This window comes from Scyliorhinus canicula, chromosome 26 (genome assembly GCF_902713615.1).
Source record: "Scyliorhinus canicula chromosome 26, sScyCan1.1, whole genome shotgun sequence".
Lineage (NCBI taxonomy): Eukaryota > Metazoa > Chordata > Chondrichthyes > Carcharhiniformes > Scyliorhinidae > Scyliorhinus > Scyliorhinus canicula.
Window position 1 is genome coordinate 6,455,082 of NC_052171.1, and position 18,426 is coordinate 6,473,507.

Genomic DNA, 18,426 nt, shown 5'->3' on the forward strand with positions numbered 1-18,426 from the left:
CCTGGAGGTACTGGAACAGTTCAGGCTAGGAGCAGGATTCACTGCCTGGGTGAGACTCCATACAACGCTCCCAAGGCGAGTATATGTTCGAACCAACACCACCAGCTCGGAATACTTCCATCTACAAAGCGGCTCAAGGCAGGGATGCCCACTGGCCCCGCTCCTGTTTGCATTAGCAATCGAACCCCTGGCGATAGCACTACGGGGTGCAAAACACTGGAAGGGCATCCAAAGAGGAGACAGAGAGCACAGAGTTTTGCTCAATGTAGATGAACTGCTCCTGTACATCTCAAAGCCACAGGAAGGGCTGAAAGCAATCTTGCAGATCTTACAGGAGTTTGGAACCTTCGCAGGTTAAAACCTGGGCAAAAGCAAAGCATCACCAGTAAACCCAAACAGGGGTGGGACAGAGCTGGAGGGACTCCCGTTCAAAATAGCCCAAAACAGATTCCGATACAAATAGCCAGAGACTGGACACAGATCCACAAATGGAACCTGACCAGCCTGGTGGAGGAAGTCAAAAGGATCTACAGAGGTGGGCCGCACGCCCACTCTCCCTGGCAGGGAGCGTGCAGACGATCAAAATGGACGTGCTGCCAAGGTTGCTCTTCCTGTTGAGGTCCATACCGATCTTCATCCCCCAGGCCTTCTTCCGGAACCTAGACAGCTGAATTATGACGTTTGTGTGGGGAGGGGAGGGGCAGGGGAGGGGGATGGGACAAGTCTCCAAGAGTCCCCAAATCGACACTGCAAAGGAGGAAAATTAAGGGAGGCCTGGCACTGCCAAACCTGCAATACACACACTGGGCAGCAACAGCGGGAAGGGTGAGGTGATGGGTGCACAAGCCCAACTCAAAGAGTGGGTACAGATGGAGGAGGCTTCCTGCAACGGAACGGCCCTCCGCGCCCTGGCCATGGCATCGCTCCCATCCCCCTCAGCGAAATTCACATTGAGCCCAGTGGTAATGGCCACACTGAAAACATGGGGCCAGCGAACACAACATTTCGGGCTAACCGGGATGTCCCCCCCATCTGCGGCAACCACAGGTTCCCGCCAGCCATGCTCGGCGTAACGTTTAAAAGATGGAGACAGGGCGGGGGAACACTGACAGTTAGGGACTTCTACATAGGACACAGACAAGCGACGCTGAACGAACTGACGGAGGAATGGGAACTGCTGACAGGACAGGAAATGAGACACTTACAAATAAAACATTTCCTCGCCAAGAGACAATAGAATACCCCAGGGCCCCAGAGACCAAACTATTAGAGGACCTATGACCACAGACAGTAAGGAGGGGGGACTCTGTGGGAAAATATACGGACAGCTACTGGACAGATTCCAAACATCATTGGACGAGACCAGACGGAAATGGGAGGACAAACTGGGGACAGGTGGGGTGGGGACTCTGGAGTGAAGCACTGAGCAGGGCCAACTCCACTTCCTCCTGTGTAAGGCCTCATGCAGTTCAGAGTGGTGCACAGAGCACACCTGACCAGAACCCGAATGAGCAGGTCCGTCCCGGAGGTGGAGGATAAATATGCCTGAGGGGCCCGGCCAGCCACACCCACATGTTCTGGGCTTGTCCCAAACTTGCTGGGTTCTGGACAGCCTTCTCCAAGGCAATGTCCAAGGTTGTGGGGGTGAGGTGAAGCCATGCCCAAATGTGGCAATCTTCGGGTTATCAGAGCAGCTAGAGCTACACATGGGAAAGAGGGCCAACTCCCTAGCTATCCCTAATCGCACACCGGACAATCCTGCTTGGCTGGCGATCGGGAGCACCAGCCACAGCTGCAGACTGGCTGCAGTCCTATCAAAATTTCTCCACCTGGAGAAGATAAAAGAGGGTAGGAGGAAAGCTTCCTCATTGCTCAGGAGTAATTTGTTGGTCTATTCCAAAATCTGTCTGAGGCCAGCAACAACCAATAGAGGGAGAACTGGAAAGAGTAGAGAGGGCAAAAAAAAACACAAGGAGCAAGGCCAGGAACGCACAACCCAGGAGGGAGTGGGGAAAGGGGGCAGAGAGTCTGAGAAGGGCAAAGAGGGACAACAAGCGGGGATAGGGGGATCCTGCCCGCCCCCACTCATCCACCAGAATAAAAGGGGGAAACCCCGCACATCGAGGTGGGTGGGTGGGGACGGATACGCCGAAATAGGCGGCAGCAATCTGTAAATAAAGTAAAGTAAGACAAAAGCATTTTTGCATTACACTGTACAATAAGGGAGAGCACGGTAGCATGGTGGTTAGCATAAATGCTTCACAGCTCCAGGGTCCCAGGTTCGATTCCCGGCTGGGTCACTGTCTGTGCGGAGTCTGCACGTCCTCCCCGTGTGTGCGTGGGTTTCCTCCGGGTGCTCCGGTTTCCTCCCACAGTCCAAAGATGTGCGGGTTAGGTGGATTGGCCATGCTAAATTGCCCGTAGTGTCCTAAAAAGTAAGGTTAAGGGGGGGTTGTTGGGTTACGGGTATAGGGTGGATACGTGGGTTTGAGTAGGGTGATCATTGCTCGGCACAACATCGAGGGCCGAAGGGCCTGTTCTGTGCTGTACTGTTCTATGTTCTATGTAATAAATAAACACGGACGGAAATGCACATAATGTTGAATATGCCAGTAAAAAGATTTTTTTTAAAAAGAATCAGACTCGCTGTGATAATTCTCTGCAGCCACATGCCATCACACACTATCTAGAATCACAGAAATAATGTATCATTGCCTCCCAAATCCGTCCCATCTTTCCCAGAGCCTGAATTTTCAAAATGGCAAGCACTCGGCACCCACATCTTGAGATTTACAGGTAACCCATCTGCAGTGACCCCGACAGGTCTGCTGCCATTTCACGCTCAATTCAGCATGGATTGGCAGCAAGCAGGACTTCTATCCACCTTTGGAAAGATGTCCCGGCTTGGAGAGCTGTGACATCCCCCTCCAACATCCTCCTAATGGGGTCTAACCAGGCGGGACATCCCCATAAATTTAACCTCTTTTGCATTCCCAAGCATAATTGCTCCATCCTTGATGTTTATGCTTTCAACTACCTGAGCTAAAAGTCAATTAGAACAAATGAAGTTCAATCTGAATATATGTAAAGTAATTCCTATGATAACAAGGAACCAAAAGGAAAAGTATATTTTAAAGGAATAGGCATACATCAGGCTGATCAGGAATGGTATCTTAGAAAATTGCTGGAAATTCCAGGAAACTATCAGCCTGTTCTTGGTCTCTGGATAAAAGGGTAAATAAGCTACAGGGTTCCTGTAAAGTTCCAGGCAAGCGACACACAGAAGTGATGACTGTAAGAAAAGCTCTGATTTATTTTACCGATATTGCGCCTCCTACTCCCCGAAGGGTCGCCTGCACTCGGCCCAGTATTTATGTCCCAGAGTTTAAGGGGGTGGCTCCACCCCCTCATCTACAGAGATGGCACTCAGGTGAGGCACAGGGGAGGTTACAGATCCTGTGGCCTCTGGTCAGGTTATATCACCCCTTCCCCCTCAAATCCAATACATTTTCCATCTGGATGGCAGGAGGAAGTGGGGGGAGGGGGGTTGGGAAAGATCCTTCGCCAGCTTTGCTCATGACTGTCTCTTGATTGCCTGCTGTTCTGGTTCCGGAGGGATGTAACAAACCGGGGAGCAACATTTGAGGGCCGATCGCCTGGATGATTCCACTGTGCTTGGCCCTGCGGTTGCTACTTGACTCATTTTGACTGCTGTTGTCAAAGTCTCCATGTCTGATTCTGGGTCGGCAGGAGTCGGCCTCCCTCATCTCTGAATCGAGGGGCTCATCCACCTCACTGGGCATCACATGTGGCTGCTGCAGAGGAAGGGGCACCCCCTGTCGTGGCGGCTTTGATCTGTAACGCTCGGCTGTGGAGATGGTCCATGTGCCCGTTCGATTCTTTACCCTGTACATGTACGGAGTACGAGACCGGTCCTGATCGCTTTACCATCGTTCCTGGAATCCACAATGCTCCAGTGACAGAATTTTGGATGTAAACCGCATAGCTCGCCATAAACTCTCTGATGGGTCAGGATCGTCGTGGTTTTGGTGAGTTAGTGCTGGCCGCAGACCAGGTGAGGTACAGGGAGGTTACAGACCCTGTGGTCTCCGGTCAGGAAGTAACAATTCCATTTTCGTGAGTAGAAATAAAGGAAAATTGTATTGCCTTGTCTATTTTATTGTGGTCTCACCTTACCCAGAATATTATTGGTTTGACAATTTTTTCACATTTGCATATCGATCCCGATACAGAATTGCAGGTTGTAACATTATTACAACTTTAGAAATAAATTTCTCAAATCTATGATTAATATGTCATAGAATTACAAGTGGCTAACAGAATACTCAAATTCTCCCAATAATCTTCTTTTGCTGGATGAAGATGTCTAAAAATTACTAAAAGTTCTGAACTCCTTTAACAATTCTTGCAAATGAGTTGTCTGTCAGTGCTAATTATTGGAAACCAAATAAATTCTGAACATTAGACGTTAACTTGCTTTAGTTCAAACACATAAGAATAATAATGGCTTATTGTCACAATTAGGCTTCAATGAAGTTCCTGTGAAAAGCCCCTAGTCACCACATTCTGGCACCTGTTTGGGGAGGCTGGTACGGGATGGAACGAAATTCACTCAATTTGTAGATTTCAAAATAAAAATCAGATTTTACCTTTGCCGTGCGGCTCAGAGCTCCCAGCACTTTATCAAATAAGTTACTAATTTATTCAACCTTAGTGCAAAACACTTGATAATGAAGCAAAGTAAAATTATGTTCAGACAAAAGCCATACTGTCATCAGATTTTAGTGAGATCTGTTAGTCAGATAATGCAATTCATGAGTTTAAGCTGATAATATCAGAGGATTTGTGAGCTTTTACCTACTTTGTCATAATTGATGTGCCAGCTAATAAAAGTGAACAGTGTACAAGCTTTCAAGGTCCTATGAAATTTAAGCTGCCATTTTTATTCCTCTTGTATCCGGCATCACCAATAATTTTGTCACAGTTTGTGCACTAACAAGTAACATCAACAACTTGTATTTATATAGCACCTGTAAATGTAATAACATATCCCAAGGTGCTTCATTAGAGCATTATTAAGAAGAATATTATTGAGCAATATTTCTTGTAACTGCCCATTGAGAAGACCAAAGCAATTGTCTTTGGTCCCTGCCACAAACTATGTTCCGAACTGTAGACTCCATTCCTCTTCTGGGCAACTGTCTAAAGTTAAACCAAACTCTTTGCAACCTTCTATCATATTTGATTCCAAGGTAATTTCTGACGACTTAACTGTGTCATTACTAAGACCGCCTATTGGTCCACATAAGGTGATATCGGAGCAAATGGCCAAAAGCCAAGTCAAAGAAGTTGATTCTTAAAGGGGGAAAGAGAGGAAGAGAGTTGGGTTGGCTCTGAGAATGAATTATAAAGCTTAAGAGCCTCAGCAGCTGAAGACAGTCACCAGTGGTGGAATAACTAACATCAGGTTCTCAAGAGGCAGAATTAGATGGGAGGATTAAGAGGCTGGATCAGATTACAAAGAAAGGGAAGACCATGGCCATGAAGAGATTTAAAAATAAGGATGAACATTTTCAAATTGAGGTATTTCTTGACTGGGAGACAATGTTGGCCCAATGATCACAGTGCTGATCTTGGTGCAAGGAAAGGCATGGGCAGCAGCATGCTGATCTTGGCAAGGAAAGGCATGGGCAGCAGCATGCTGATCTTGGTGCAAGGAAAGGCATGGGCAGCAGCATGCTGATCTTGGTGCAAGGAAAGGCATGGGCAGCAACATGGTGATCTTGGTGCAAGGAAAGGCATGGGCAGCAACATGCTGATCTTGGTGCAAGGAAAGGCATGGGCAGCAGCATGCTGATCTTGGTGCAAGGAAAGGCATGGGCAGCAGCATGCTGATCTTGGCAAGGAAAGGCATGGGCAGCAGCATGCTGATCTTGGCAAGGAAAGGCATGGGCAGCAGCATGCTGATCTTGGTGCAAGGAAAGGCATGGGCAGCAGCATGCTAATCTTGGTGCAAGGAAAGGCATGGGCAGCAGCATGATCTTGGTGCAAGGAAAGGCATGGGCAGCAGCATGCTGATCTTGGTGCAAGGAAAGGCATGGGCAGCAGCATGGTGATCTTGGTGTAAGGAAAGGCATGGGCAGCAGCATGCTGATCTTGGCAAGGAAAGGCATGGGCAGCAGCATGCTGATCTTGGTGCAAGGAAAGGCATGGGCAGCTGCATGTTGGTATGACTTCAAGTTTACAAAGATAGAATATGGGAGATCGGCCAGGAGACTGAGTAGACCAGCGTTTTTCAAACTCAGGGTCGCAACCTGCAGGTGGGTGTGTTGGAGCAGAATCAGGTGATAGTACAGAGGTGGAAAATAGGAGTTCTTGGTAATGGCTAACGATCTGGGGCCTCCGATCCGCGGGCATGTGCAATTCGGGGGGGGGGGGGGGCTATGTTTTTGGTGCCGGTCCACGGTATGGGTTGGCGGCCAAAGGGGAGAATGTGCAAACTCCACACAAACAATAACCCAGGGCTGGGATCGAACCCAGGTCCTCAGTGCCGTAGGCAGCAATGCTAACCACTGTGCCACCATGCCACCCTATTCAATCCATTATCAATTAAGCAGAGCATCATGTGAAGCATTGGTGAGGCCTTCAATGACACTGTACAAACCAATATATTCTGAAGAATTTGAACTCAATTCTGTGGACTTTATAAATAAACACTGACCGAACCCAATAAAAGATTGCACCTGGAAAATCTTTTGATGTATCTTCAGTGAACAATTCTTGATTGACTCAAAATTCACTGGAAATCAATCAATCAAAAAAGGACAAATCGAAACAAAGCGCATTGTGATCTTAATTAGTAATGCCAAGAAATATTATTTCACTTCCTTCATGCTCAAAAAAATTCAGAAAGCCTGTAGATTCCACGAATGTTGATGTTCCGCTTGTGATTCATCCATGGTAAATCTCTCCTGCCCAAAACATTTTAATAAATCCTCTATGCAACCTGTATACTTGTCCTCCTCTCATTGCTGCCGATAGCGTCAGCATTCTGCATGCCTCCATCTCTCAGGGGCCTCAGCACTGTTTTCATGGCTTTACTTCAACATCTTATCTGAAAAAAGTGACAGTATTCCCTCTGTACTGAAATGATTTGTCAGCCTGGATTTTGTGCTCACGTTTCTGGAACGCGTCTTGACCTGACAACATTTGGATTCAGAGGCCAGGCTGCTACCACTGAGCCACAACTGAGACCTCTTTCAGCAATCTTCGCTTGCGCAAACTTATTGCCTGTGTACAAAATTACATCTTCAGTGCTGGTCAATGTCCATCATGCATGTCTGGCCTCCAGGATCAGGTCAGCTCAGATAAAATAGATAAGATAAAGTCAAACCAGAGAAGAAAATGAGAATAAATTGCCAAGAAAGAAAACCAAAGTGAAAAAGAATACAGAAGAGTAATGAACAACAAAATAAATATGGCAACAAGGGAAAAGTTGCAAGAGTATTGAAATTACACATTACAATTACAACCCTAGATCTCCTAAATGTGTAAATGTTCTTACCTCAGTGAATACGTCAGGTTTCTTCTTTAGTTCCTCGCATTTCCTCTGTTTGCAAATCTGATGTCCAGTCTTGCGATTCTTGCAGTTGCTGCATTCCCCACAATTATCTTTCTTCATGCAAGGATGACATACCCCACAGCGTTTGCGTTTCTTCTTTTGATGAACAGATGGCTCCACTGAACTCAAGTTGGGGTTTCTTAGTTTAGATGGCATCATAATGGTCTCAACATCGCAGTCCTCGTAACTGGACTTGGAATACTCATCGCTCAGTTGTTGGTCTTCGATTGCTGCGCCGCCCTCAAAGAAGTCTTCAGATGTCGCCTTGATAAAGGCCGAGCAATTCTCCGCATTATCGAGATGTTTCATTTTCTTCATCACTGCCTTTTTTGCCTTGGGGAAAAGGAAGGTTATCGAAGCAGTTGAAGATAACACAGACTTTTTTGCGGGTTTATTTTTTGCCTTTGAATTCTGGATGTCAGCCCCAATTAATACCTTTGATTTCCCAACGGGCTTGATGAGGACTGGACCTTCGGTTTGATTTAGAAAAGAATTAAACACTAGCTGTGTTAGTGATCCTGTGTTAGAATTTCCAGTTGCGTGGACTGTTTTTCCATTCAGTTGGTTAATTTTCCCTGATTCCTCACTGCTAACAGCCGATGGTTTTTCCACCACCAAGTGAAAATCTTCATTCAACCACTGCCCGTCTTTTTCTTTCGCTATTTTACTGTTATGGGATTCTGTGGGGTCGAGCATGTTCAAGCACACTTTTCATCATCTAAAGCACCTCAAAACAAGTATCAGTGCTTCAAACTAATCAGGCGTGAGTCCAATTTCTTTTACAAACGTTGTTTCTCACCATGGTTACTTCTACCTTGATCTGTAGCCTCATTCGAGTTAGGGAAAAACTTCTAAAAGAAATAAAGTGCAAAATATTGTGACTTAAACCAAAGTTTGATTTCAATTATCAATCACAAATTTAGCTGACGCGGAATATCGTTCTTGTGTCAGAATAAGTCAGGCAGATATCATCCTTGAGAAGTTGATATAACCACCATAAAGAAAACTACTGCCCAAGTTTCAGTTAATTGGAAAATAATGGGACGAGACAAAAAACAATTCACGTGAATCTGGAACGAGTTGATCGTCTCCAAGTGTGCCGCGCCACGCAATGATTTTATAAACTGCATTACTTCCCAGCCAAGTTTGAAAATTCACCAGCCAACCAATTGATTGTCAAACGATACAGTCTTCAGCCAGATTTTGAAACAGAAGAAAATGGCGGGGCAGTTACCCAAACCGAAACTGAAAGAGTGGAATGAAATGTTAGGTTAACTCTTCTTAAAAAGATCCAGGAAGGATAATTAACATTTATGACAACCGGATAGCTCTATACGTGAAGACCACAATGAAAAGATGGTTAACACTTTTACTGCCTACCAGAAGTAGCTCAATTTACTGTAAAGTGTTGCAGAAAAAAATGAAAAGATTATTGTAATGTGACTTTTTCAGCAAAGAAATACAGATGTTTCATATATACAGCGCCTTTCATGACTTTAACACATCCTAAAGTACTTCACAGTCAATGAATTCGTTTTGAAATGGAAAACTTGTAATTTGGGGGAAAGTGGCAGCTAACTTGCTCACAAAAGGTCCCACAAACAACAGTGACCAACTGAACCTTACTGTTTTCGGGCGCAATGGTTGAGGGATAGGTATTAGTCAACATACCAGGAGAACGTTTAAGAGGGTGATTGTATGTCTCTCCCAAGAGGGTAGAATTAGACTAGCCTTCCATCTTCCATCCAAAAGCTCCACAAAATCCAAAGTAACAATTCATTAGCAGCAATTCCTCCCTTAGGCTTTAATCTATTAAAATTGTTTTGCATCAGGACCCAAAACTGTGAAGTCCACCTCAAATATAGACCTACCCTAAAATGGATCAGAAATTCCTGGCCCAGTCAACATGACAAAATAAACCGAGAAATGACAGTGCCCTTAGCACCATTACTCAAAATGGCAAACTTAAATCAAGTCTATAGAGTTGTTATTTACAAACAGCAGCACCTCGTAAATTAGTCATGGGTAGAGTAAGTCAGAAATCCTGCAGAGAGTAACTCACCTCCTGACTCCCCAAAGCCTGTTCATCACCCACAAGGGACAAGTCAGGAGTGAAATAGAATACTCCCCACTTGCTTGGATGAGTACGGGTCCAACAGCAACCATATTGGACAAAGCACCCTACTCCATTGGCACCCCATCAACCACCCTAACAATTCACTCCCCCACCACATGAGCACAGTGGCAGCCATGTGTATCATCTACAAGTTGCATTGCAGCAACCCAAACCTGCAACCTCTACCACCTAGAAGGACAAAAGGCAGCAGACACAGGGGAACACCACCTGCAAGCTCCCCTCCAAGGCACTCACCATCCTGACTTGGAACTAACTTGCCGTTCCTTCACTGTGGCGGGGTGCAAACCCGAGAACTCACTCCCTAACTGCACCTCACTGACTGCAGCAGTTCAAGAAGGCAACTCACCACCACCTTCTTAAGGGCAATTAAGGATGGGCAATAAATGCTGGCCCAGCCAGTGATGCTCCCATTCCATAAATTAGTTTGAGAACTTTATTTCTGTTTGTGCAAAGCTGCAAGTGCCATTCTTTTGGCAGGGTGGGTGAAGGGAGAATAATGAGTTAATATAACGGTGACTCTTGCTGGCATGTTGCACTATATTTTGTACAAGGAGGTGCAGTAAAGTACAGACTAACACCTTGCACAACTCATTTTCAAAATTGTGCAAAGAAAATGTGCATTTACGAACATTTTGTCCTCAACTTAATTGTTGAGGAAGGAAAAAACTGAAGTCACAAACAAGAATGCTTATTCAGAATTAATAAGAGATAAACTGCAAATGTTTATCATTCCTAATTAAACTAGAAAAGTAGAACAGGAGAAAATAAATGGAAATGATCAAAAATAAGCACTTCTACGCTCAAAAAATGATAAATGTTTGGAGTAATGTGGTCAATGGAGTATTGAGAACAAAAGAAGACAACAGCAGGAATAGGCCACACGACCCCTCTAGCCTGCTCCGCTCTTCAGTCAGACCTGATCTTGGCCACAACTCCACTTTCCCCCTTGTTTCCCCGTCACCTTTGACTCCCCCTCTACTTCAGCAACCTATCTACCTCAGTCTGGAGTATATTGAAAGATCCAGCCAGCCTCCATGGCTCTCTGGAGCAGACCATTTTAAAGATTTAGGGCCCCCTGAGAGAAGAGGAGAATCAAGTGGAAAATTAGGTGTTGCAGTAAGACCAGAGTTTGGATATGAGAGCGATAGATCCAATAGCCTTTTAAAACTCCTACTTGCATTTCTCATAAGTAATCGATTTACTCATTTCGCAGTCTTGCCTATTTTCAACGAAGTATTTTCAGCGTGTTGGTTCATTTGCCTAAATGATGTGGGACTTGTGTTTCCAATTAAGTCTGAAGATTGCTGCCTTTGTTCCCGTCACCAGTCACTCATTATTGACAGTTCACAAGACCAGCCTTTCATCCCACGTTTGAAGATACCGTATTCTAATATTCTCTTACTTAAGTAAATGGATGATATCGTTACTGACATGTGAAAGGTTATTGAAGTGGTTAGCAGTGTATATACTGAACAGTTTAAACTGGGTGACTCCCCCAAACAACAATGGATATGGAACAAAGCCAGGTCTGCCCACGAACGTAAGCGATTCCCCTTTCCCCCACGGTTGCAAGTGAGGTTCAGGGGAATTGGCCAATGCAGACATTAAAACAAGTGGCCGAAGCATCCTCTTGGTGAAAACGGGTTCCTAACCCCCGTCAGATAATAGGTCTCTTCTGTCTGCTGGACTGTTGCCGGGAAAAGTTCCAGGACTTCCTTAAAGCCCCCTGCCCTCAAGCACGTGGCTGAGAAAAAGAGCCTTAAAGTGCCAAACTTTAAAACAGCGCTCAACATCTTCAAAGCGTACCGTTCGAACAGAATTAATTCACAGCCGAACGATAGATTTGACAGCACTTGCAATCATGTCTCACAACAGAGCTCCAGGGGAATCCGATCTCTCAGTGCTCGGCGAGAAGAAGACAGGCGGATCAGACAATAGAATGGAATTGCAAATTTCACCGAAAAGGCCCACCGTGCATTTGACTGTGTAACTCACAGCTCAAAAAACACACGAGGACTGGACAACTGGAAATACTTTCTTTTGCGACAACTGTGTTTCTTTTGACAATTTGGCTCTTGCAGCCTTCGCTGTGTTTCACTGAATTTCACAGTTGCTTTGTTGTGGCATCCGATATCGCTTTGAAGAAAGCAATCCGGGGTTGCTCGTTCTCTTTGAAATACAACGATTGCATTGCAAAGAAAACCAAACATATTAAAGGGGAAATACGGGTTGCTCAACAAAACACGACTTACCGGTCGAAAAGGACGTCTGAACTAATGTTGCTTTTTGAAGAATGGGGTCACATTGTTCACGATTGTGAAAGTGCAAGTGATCATCTGAAAAGTCTGGAAATCAGAAAAGAGCCCCGAAGCGTACCGCACGTTGCAAGTGTGGAACACCAATGAAACGTGTGGTGTGTGAGTGATTAAAGGGAAGCCAGTTTTTTTGCGGAGCGCTCCCTGCCCTCAGCCCGGACGAAGAGGCAAAATGAGGTTAATGGATGAGAACCGTCGCTTGGAAACTGTGACACTGAGCAGATTCCTGACGGGGGGGCATCATTACTAAAGGGCTTCCTACTATAGCAAGAGGGAGACCTTTATTGCTCACCCCAGCAAGAGCTCGAAAATGCAAATCCACCCCAACAGTAAACTTTTACAATTGTTCCCCCCAAATCTTCTTTCTAGAAACTGCTTTTGGTTTAAGTCACTCGGCGGTTTAGGCTTATAACTATTCACATTTGATGGCATTAACTAACCTTTTCGATTAATGGTATATTTCTGGAAAAGTGAATATTGTGTGGTTTCAGTTATTTACTTTATTAATAATAATCTTTAATCGTGTTAAAAGGGGGCTTACATTAACACTGCAATGAAGTTACTGTGAAAATTCCCAAGACGATTTTTATTTATTTAATGTATGTTCATTTTGCAATTAACAATAATGCAAGTCTCGGTTATTCAATACACCTTTCTTTGAAGTTGTTACAATATGACATTTTCGTTGTCGTTCTCAGATTTGTGAAATATGTGAATGAGCACGCACCCCCAAATGGGACAGTGATTCGGCACTGCCTTCCTCTCCATAATCCAGTGCAGGAACACAAAGAATAATTCATGTTTTGAAAGTTTGATGCTCGAAGAATTATACTGTTCTCACGAGTTTCCGATAAATCCGAGTCTTCATCTGTGACGTCCAAAAAATTCATATTTTAGAATTGAACACAGCTAATATATCCCAGTTCATTGCCTTGATTGAAAACAAAGCAGAACAAAAATCCTGGCCGCCTCAATGGTCACGTGTGATATATATTTACAAACTTCTTTAGAAGTATTTTAACGTTTCAAAATATGTGGATTAAAATGTATTTGTATTAGGGCCGAGAGAAGGCAACAAAAAGCGACAGCAAGTTCATATGTATGAAAGTGTATTTTTGCAGGTTTGGTTGTAAAAATGTGTCTAAAATCCAAGAATAAGGCATTGTTTCTGGTGTATTTTTGCAGGATCTCAAGAGAATTGCACATACACGGTTTGTCTCAGACTGGATTACAATAATTATCCACCCCACCCCCATTCGCAGCAAACCTGCTACCACAGTGCCTATACCAATCATAAATTAACAATCACACAGTCTGGACAATCTTGTGAATGTCGATTTATTAATTTGCATGTCTTTTATTGAACACGTATAAATACATATTGTTGCAAGAGGAGGAATTAGAATTATGTCAAACATATGGTGCTTTCAATTGCCGGCTTAGTCCCATTCAATGTTCAATTCGTCTCAGGAAACAAAGGCTATATAGGAAGAGATTGGCCAAGCACAACATTAGTGTTTACTGTGTGTCTGTGGGAAGGGGGAAGAGGAGAGGGGAGGAGGGGGAGGGGAATGGAGAGGAAGGGGGGATGGGAACCTTTGGAATTCTTTTTAATTCCAGGCATTATCCCTTGTCAAACAGTTGTATGCATGTACACAGATGCATTAAGTGTCAGTGTCACACAGTTTTATTTTAACATTTTATAATCAGTAAAGTGTTTCCTTAATTAAAGCAATTAAATTAATCTGACTTTTTCTTCCAAGAATTACGAAAAACATTTGTAGCTATTTGGAATCTAGATGAATGACTTGGATGAAGACATTGAGTGCTGTATTTGAGTTTGCTGTCAAACAAAGTTAGAGGACAATGTGAGCTGTGAGGTGGATATCAAAAATCTGAAAGAAATGCAAATGACTTGGGTAAGTGGGCAAATTGGCAGACGTGGAGGTGTGTGGTTATTCACTTGGTTAGCAGGAATAGAAAATCAGAATACTTTTTAAAAGGTTTGAAACTTTTAAATGTCGATGTTCAGAGATACTTGGATTTACTTGTAAAAGGAACAAATAAAGTTAGCATGCAGGTTCAGCAAGCAATTGAAAGGGAAACTACATGTAGGCCTTGATTGCAAGGGGTCTAGAATACAAGAATAAGGATGTCTTGCTGCATTTGTATAATGCTTTGGCGAGACCATACCGAAAGTACTGCCTGCAGTTTTGGACTCCATATAATTTTCCGCTGTTTACGCCAGTTCCGCCGTCAAAAAACCATTGCTGCATGAAATCCAGCGATAGGGGCCGCAAACAATGGAAGACCCCGTTGACAGTGGTGGGGCCAGATGATCCTGCTGCCGTGAAACACACCACAGGGTGAGCCGAGAATCCGGCTCTAGAGAAGGATATATCTTCCTTGCAGCTGGTACCACAAATGTTCGCTAGATTGGTTCAGAGGATGCCAACATTGTCAATGATCTTTGTGAGACCAGGTTTATGCTATGCATGTACAAGGAACTGAATTAAAGTAGCCAAAACAATTGATTGATTGATATTTATTGTCACGTGTACCAAAGTACAGTGAAAAGTATTTTTCTGCGGCCAAAGGAATGTGCACAGTATGTACAGAGGAGACAACAGGAATAATCGACAGAGTACATTGACAGTGGTGTATCAACAAATAGTGATTGGTTACAAGGGCGGAACAAGGGGCCAAACAAGAGCAGCATAGGGAGTCGTGAATAGTGTCCTTACAGGGAACAGATCAGTCCAAGGGAGAGTCGTTGAGGAGTCTAGTAGCTGTGGGGAAGAAGCTGTTCCTATGTCCGGATGTGCGGGTCTTCAGATTTCTGTATCTTCTGCCTGATGGCAGGGTCTGGAAGAAGGCAATGCCTGAGTGTGAGGGGTCTTTGACAATGCTGGCTGCCTTTCTGAATCAATGTGGGGGTGGCAAGCTTGTGTGATGCCTTGGGCTGAGTTCAACACACTCTGCAGTTTCTTGTGATCTTGGGCCGAGCAGTTGCCATACCAAGCTATGATGCAGCCGGATATGATGCTCATCTCTAAAAGTTTGAGAGAGTCGACGCAGACATGCCAAATTTCTTTAGCTTCCGTAGGAAGTAGAGACATTGTTCGGCTTTCTTGACTATTGCATCAACGTGAGTGGACCAGGACAGACTTTTGGTGATGGTGACCCCCAGGAACAGAAAGCTACTTTCACATATGTCAGCCATACCTTGGTGGGTAGCATGTTTGCCTCCGAATCAGAATGTCATGGATTCAAGTCCCACTCTGAACACTTGAGCATGTGGACCTTGAATGTGCTGTCCCCTCCCAAAACTTTTCTCATCTTGCCCAGAACTCATGCTTGAACCCTTTTACGCAGATTTCCAGCCCTGTAAGTATTGAAACAGATCTCAATATCACAAATGATATCAAATGTGACTGTGACAAAGTTAAGTTTTCCTTCCTCATCCTTCTCAATTGTGTAGAAACCTGTCTGATTCACTAATGTCCTTCAGGGAAGGACGTCTACCTTCCTTACCGGGTCTGACCTACATGTTACTCCAGAGCCGCAACAATGTGGTTGACTCTGAAATGCCCTCTGAAATGGCTCAGCAAGCCACTCAGTTCAAGGGCAATTAAGGATGGGCAAAAAATCCTGGCCCTTGTCAGTGATGACCACATCACATGAAAGAATAAAATAAAACACCTCACCACCACCTCTTTTGACTCTTCAACTGTTGCTAAATTATCAGACTGCTTATCCAACATCTAGGATTGGGACTTTTCACAGTAACTTCATTGAAGCCTACTTGTGACAATAAACGATTATTATTATTATTATTATAATGCTGTATATATTTGTTATTGCTGGCATGCAAATGGCTGACACAGAATCATCAGGGAGATCAAAATTTCCATTCTTAATGCATCTTAATATTACCAATGCAAGACTCGAATAAGGACCCAGGGATGAAAGGGTGTTGTGCCAGATCTGTGTACTGCCCATTTCCTTGCAATTATCTATTTTAGCTGATCCAGGGCAAGCTTGTCACTCACTGTTTATTATTTGTTTCGTTGCATCTATTTTTCATTCTGATTTATTTGTAAGCGTGTTCCATAATTTGGGAGAAAATAATTTTCCAGCTCATTAATTGATCATTTTACTTCACACATTTGTCTTTTCAAGTTTTCACTTTGAGCAGACCACATCAAATTTACTCTGGCATGGATCTGTTTGTTCAATTTTGTAAGGGACTATTTTGCATACATACTTCCTCATTTTGAGAATATTCTTAATTCCTGATACCATTCACGGAACACCTCTGCAGACAACACTGCTCCTCCTCCCAAAACATGAAAGATACATTTCATAAGCCTTCCACTTCTTCAAAATTATCACTCAAGTTAATATTTTAAAATGATGCATTGCAAACCTGCAGCACTAATAATGGTGAAAGATTCTAGAAATTATTTTTTAAAGTTTTGTCAAGATTTGAATTGCAAGATGCAAAGCTGAATGGTAAAATTATAATTTGCGTGCTAAATCTGTCTTGGACCCCATTATTGTCATTCATCACAACTTTGTTGTCTTATCTCTGTAATTAAAGGTTCTCAATTGTTGCTTATCTGTTACACCTTGAATTCTAAACCTTGAAAGCACTTCACCTGAAAGTGGCACATCTACGAAATGCGTGCCACACCTATATCTGATTTACTTCTAAATCATATCAACTGAATAAGTAGTGAAACAATGAGGAACAATTAATAAAACATACACATATTTTTCAACAAAGATCTGCATGAAGAAGTATGTTCTCATTTCTCTTCAGTTCCTGTTAGTGACAGCTGATGATCCTACCTCACTGCCTCCCCAGTGACATCATTGGGACATTTTTCTATGGTGAAGGGTGATTATAAATGCAAGTTGATGTTATTGTTGTTGAAATAATCCTTCCCAATGCACCATATGAATAACCTCAATAATGTTAATTCTCCTCTTAGAAATCTTTTAAAAAATAAATTTAGAGTATCCAATTCAATTTTTCCAATTAAGGGGCAATTTAGTGTGGCCAATCCACCTACCCTGCACATAGAACATAGAACATAGAACAGTACAGCACAGAACAGGCCCTTCGGCCCTCAATGTTGTGCCGAGCCATGATCACCCTACTCAAACCCACGTATCCACCCTATACCCGTAACCCAACAACCCCCCCCCTTAACCTTACTTTTATTAGGACACTACGGGCAATTTAGCATGGCCAATCCACCTAACCCGCACATCTTTGGACTGTGGGAGGAAACCGGAGCACCCGGAGGAAACCCACGCACACAGGGGGAGGACGTGCAGACTCCACACAGACAGTGACCCAGCCGGAATCGAACCTGGGACCCTGGAGCTGTGAAGCATTTATGCTAACCACCATGCTACCCTGCTGCCCCTCTTTGGGTTGTGGGGGCGAAACCCACGCAAACACGGGGAGAATGTGCAAACTCCTCACGGACAGTGATCCAGAGCCGGGATTGAACCTGGGGCCTCGGCGCCGTGAGGCAGCAGGGCTAACCCACTGCACCACCGTGCTGCCCAAAATCTCTGTATTGATGAAAACAGTCATTGTCTCTCTTGTGTTTCTTCATAACTCTAGTCCCCATCGCTGGAATTGTCTTGGTGAATCTATGGTGTATTTTCTCCATGGGTTTGATACCTTCCAGGCACAGGCATGCCCAAAGCAGAGCACCCCATCTGTGGCTTAACTATCAACTCATACAAAATTCTCATAAACTATTTTCTCATTTACTATTTGCCCCATTTACTAAATGCAAAGTACAACTGAACATTTATTACATGGTCTGATCTACCAGCATTCACATTATCAAGTCATCATGTACATTATTTGAACCCCTGGATCACTTTTTCTTATCCACATGCTTCTGTGTTTTTCCATTGAATGTATACGCCCGATCATTGTATTCTTTTCAAAAGGATATATTTTTTTCTTTTGCTCTTTCTTTTAATTTTTTCTTATTTTTGAAATAATTTAGAGCCCCAAATTCTTTCTTTCAAATTAAGGGGCAATTTAGCATGGCCAATTCACCTAACCTGCACATCTTTGTGTTGTGGGGGTGAAACCCATGGAGACACGGGGGGAATGTGCAAACTCCACACAGACATGACCCGGGGCCAGGATCGAACCCGGGTCCTCAGAGCCGTAAGCAACAGTGCTAACCAGTGCGCCACCGTGCTGCCCCTTTTCAAAGTATATTAACTTACAACGGTCCAAAGTATATTAACTTACAAATCATCTAAAACATTTAGACCATAAGACCAGAAGGCAT

General features: G+C 43.8%; 1 protein-coding gene across 1 annotated transcript in view; it reads right to left on the reverse strand.

The window, feature by feature from the left end:
* Window positions 1-12,203, reverse strand: part of LOC119957461 (methylcytosine dioxygenase tet3-like) — a 404,548-nt gene extending 392,345 nt beyond the window's left edge. Inside the window, exons 1-2 of the mRNA XM_038785538.1 lie at window positions 12,032-12,203; window positions 7,586-8,493 (exon numbers count right to left, since the gene is read on the reverse strand). Coding sequence (XP_038641466.1) covers window positions 7,586-8,338 — 753 coding nt within the window. The 5' untranslated portion in view covers window positions 8,339-8,493; window positions 12,032-12,203. The remainder of the gene's footprint in view (window positions 1-7,585; window positions 8,494-12,031) is intronic.
* Between the last annotated feature and the right edge of the window lie 6,223 nt (window positions 12,204-18,426).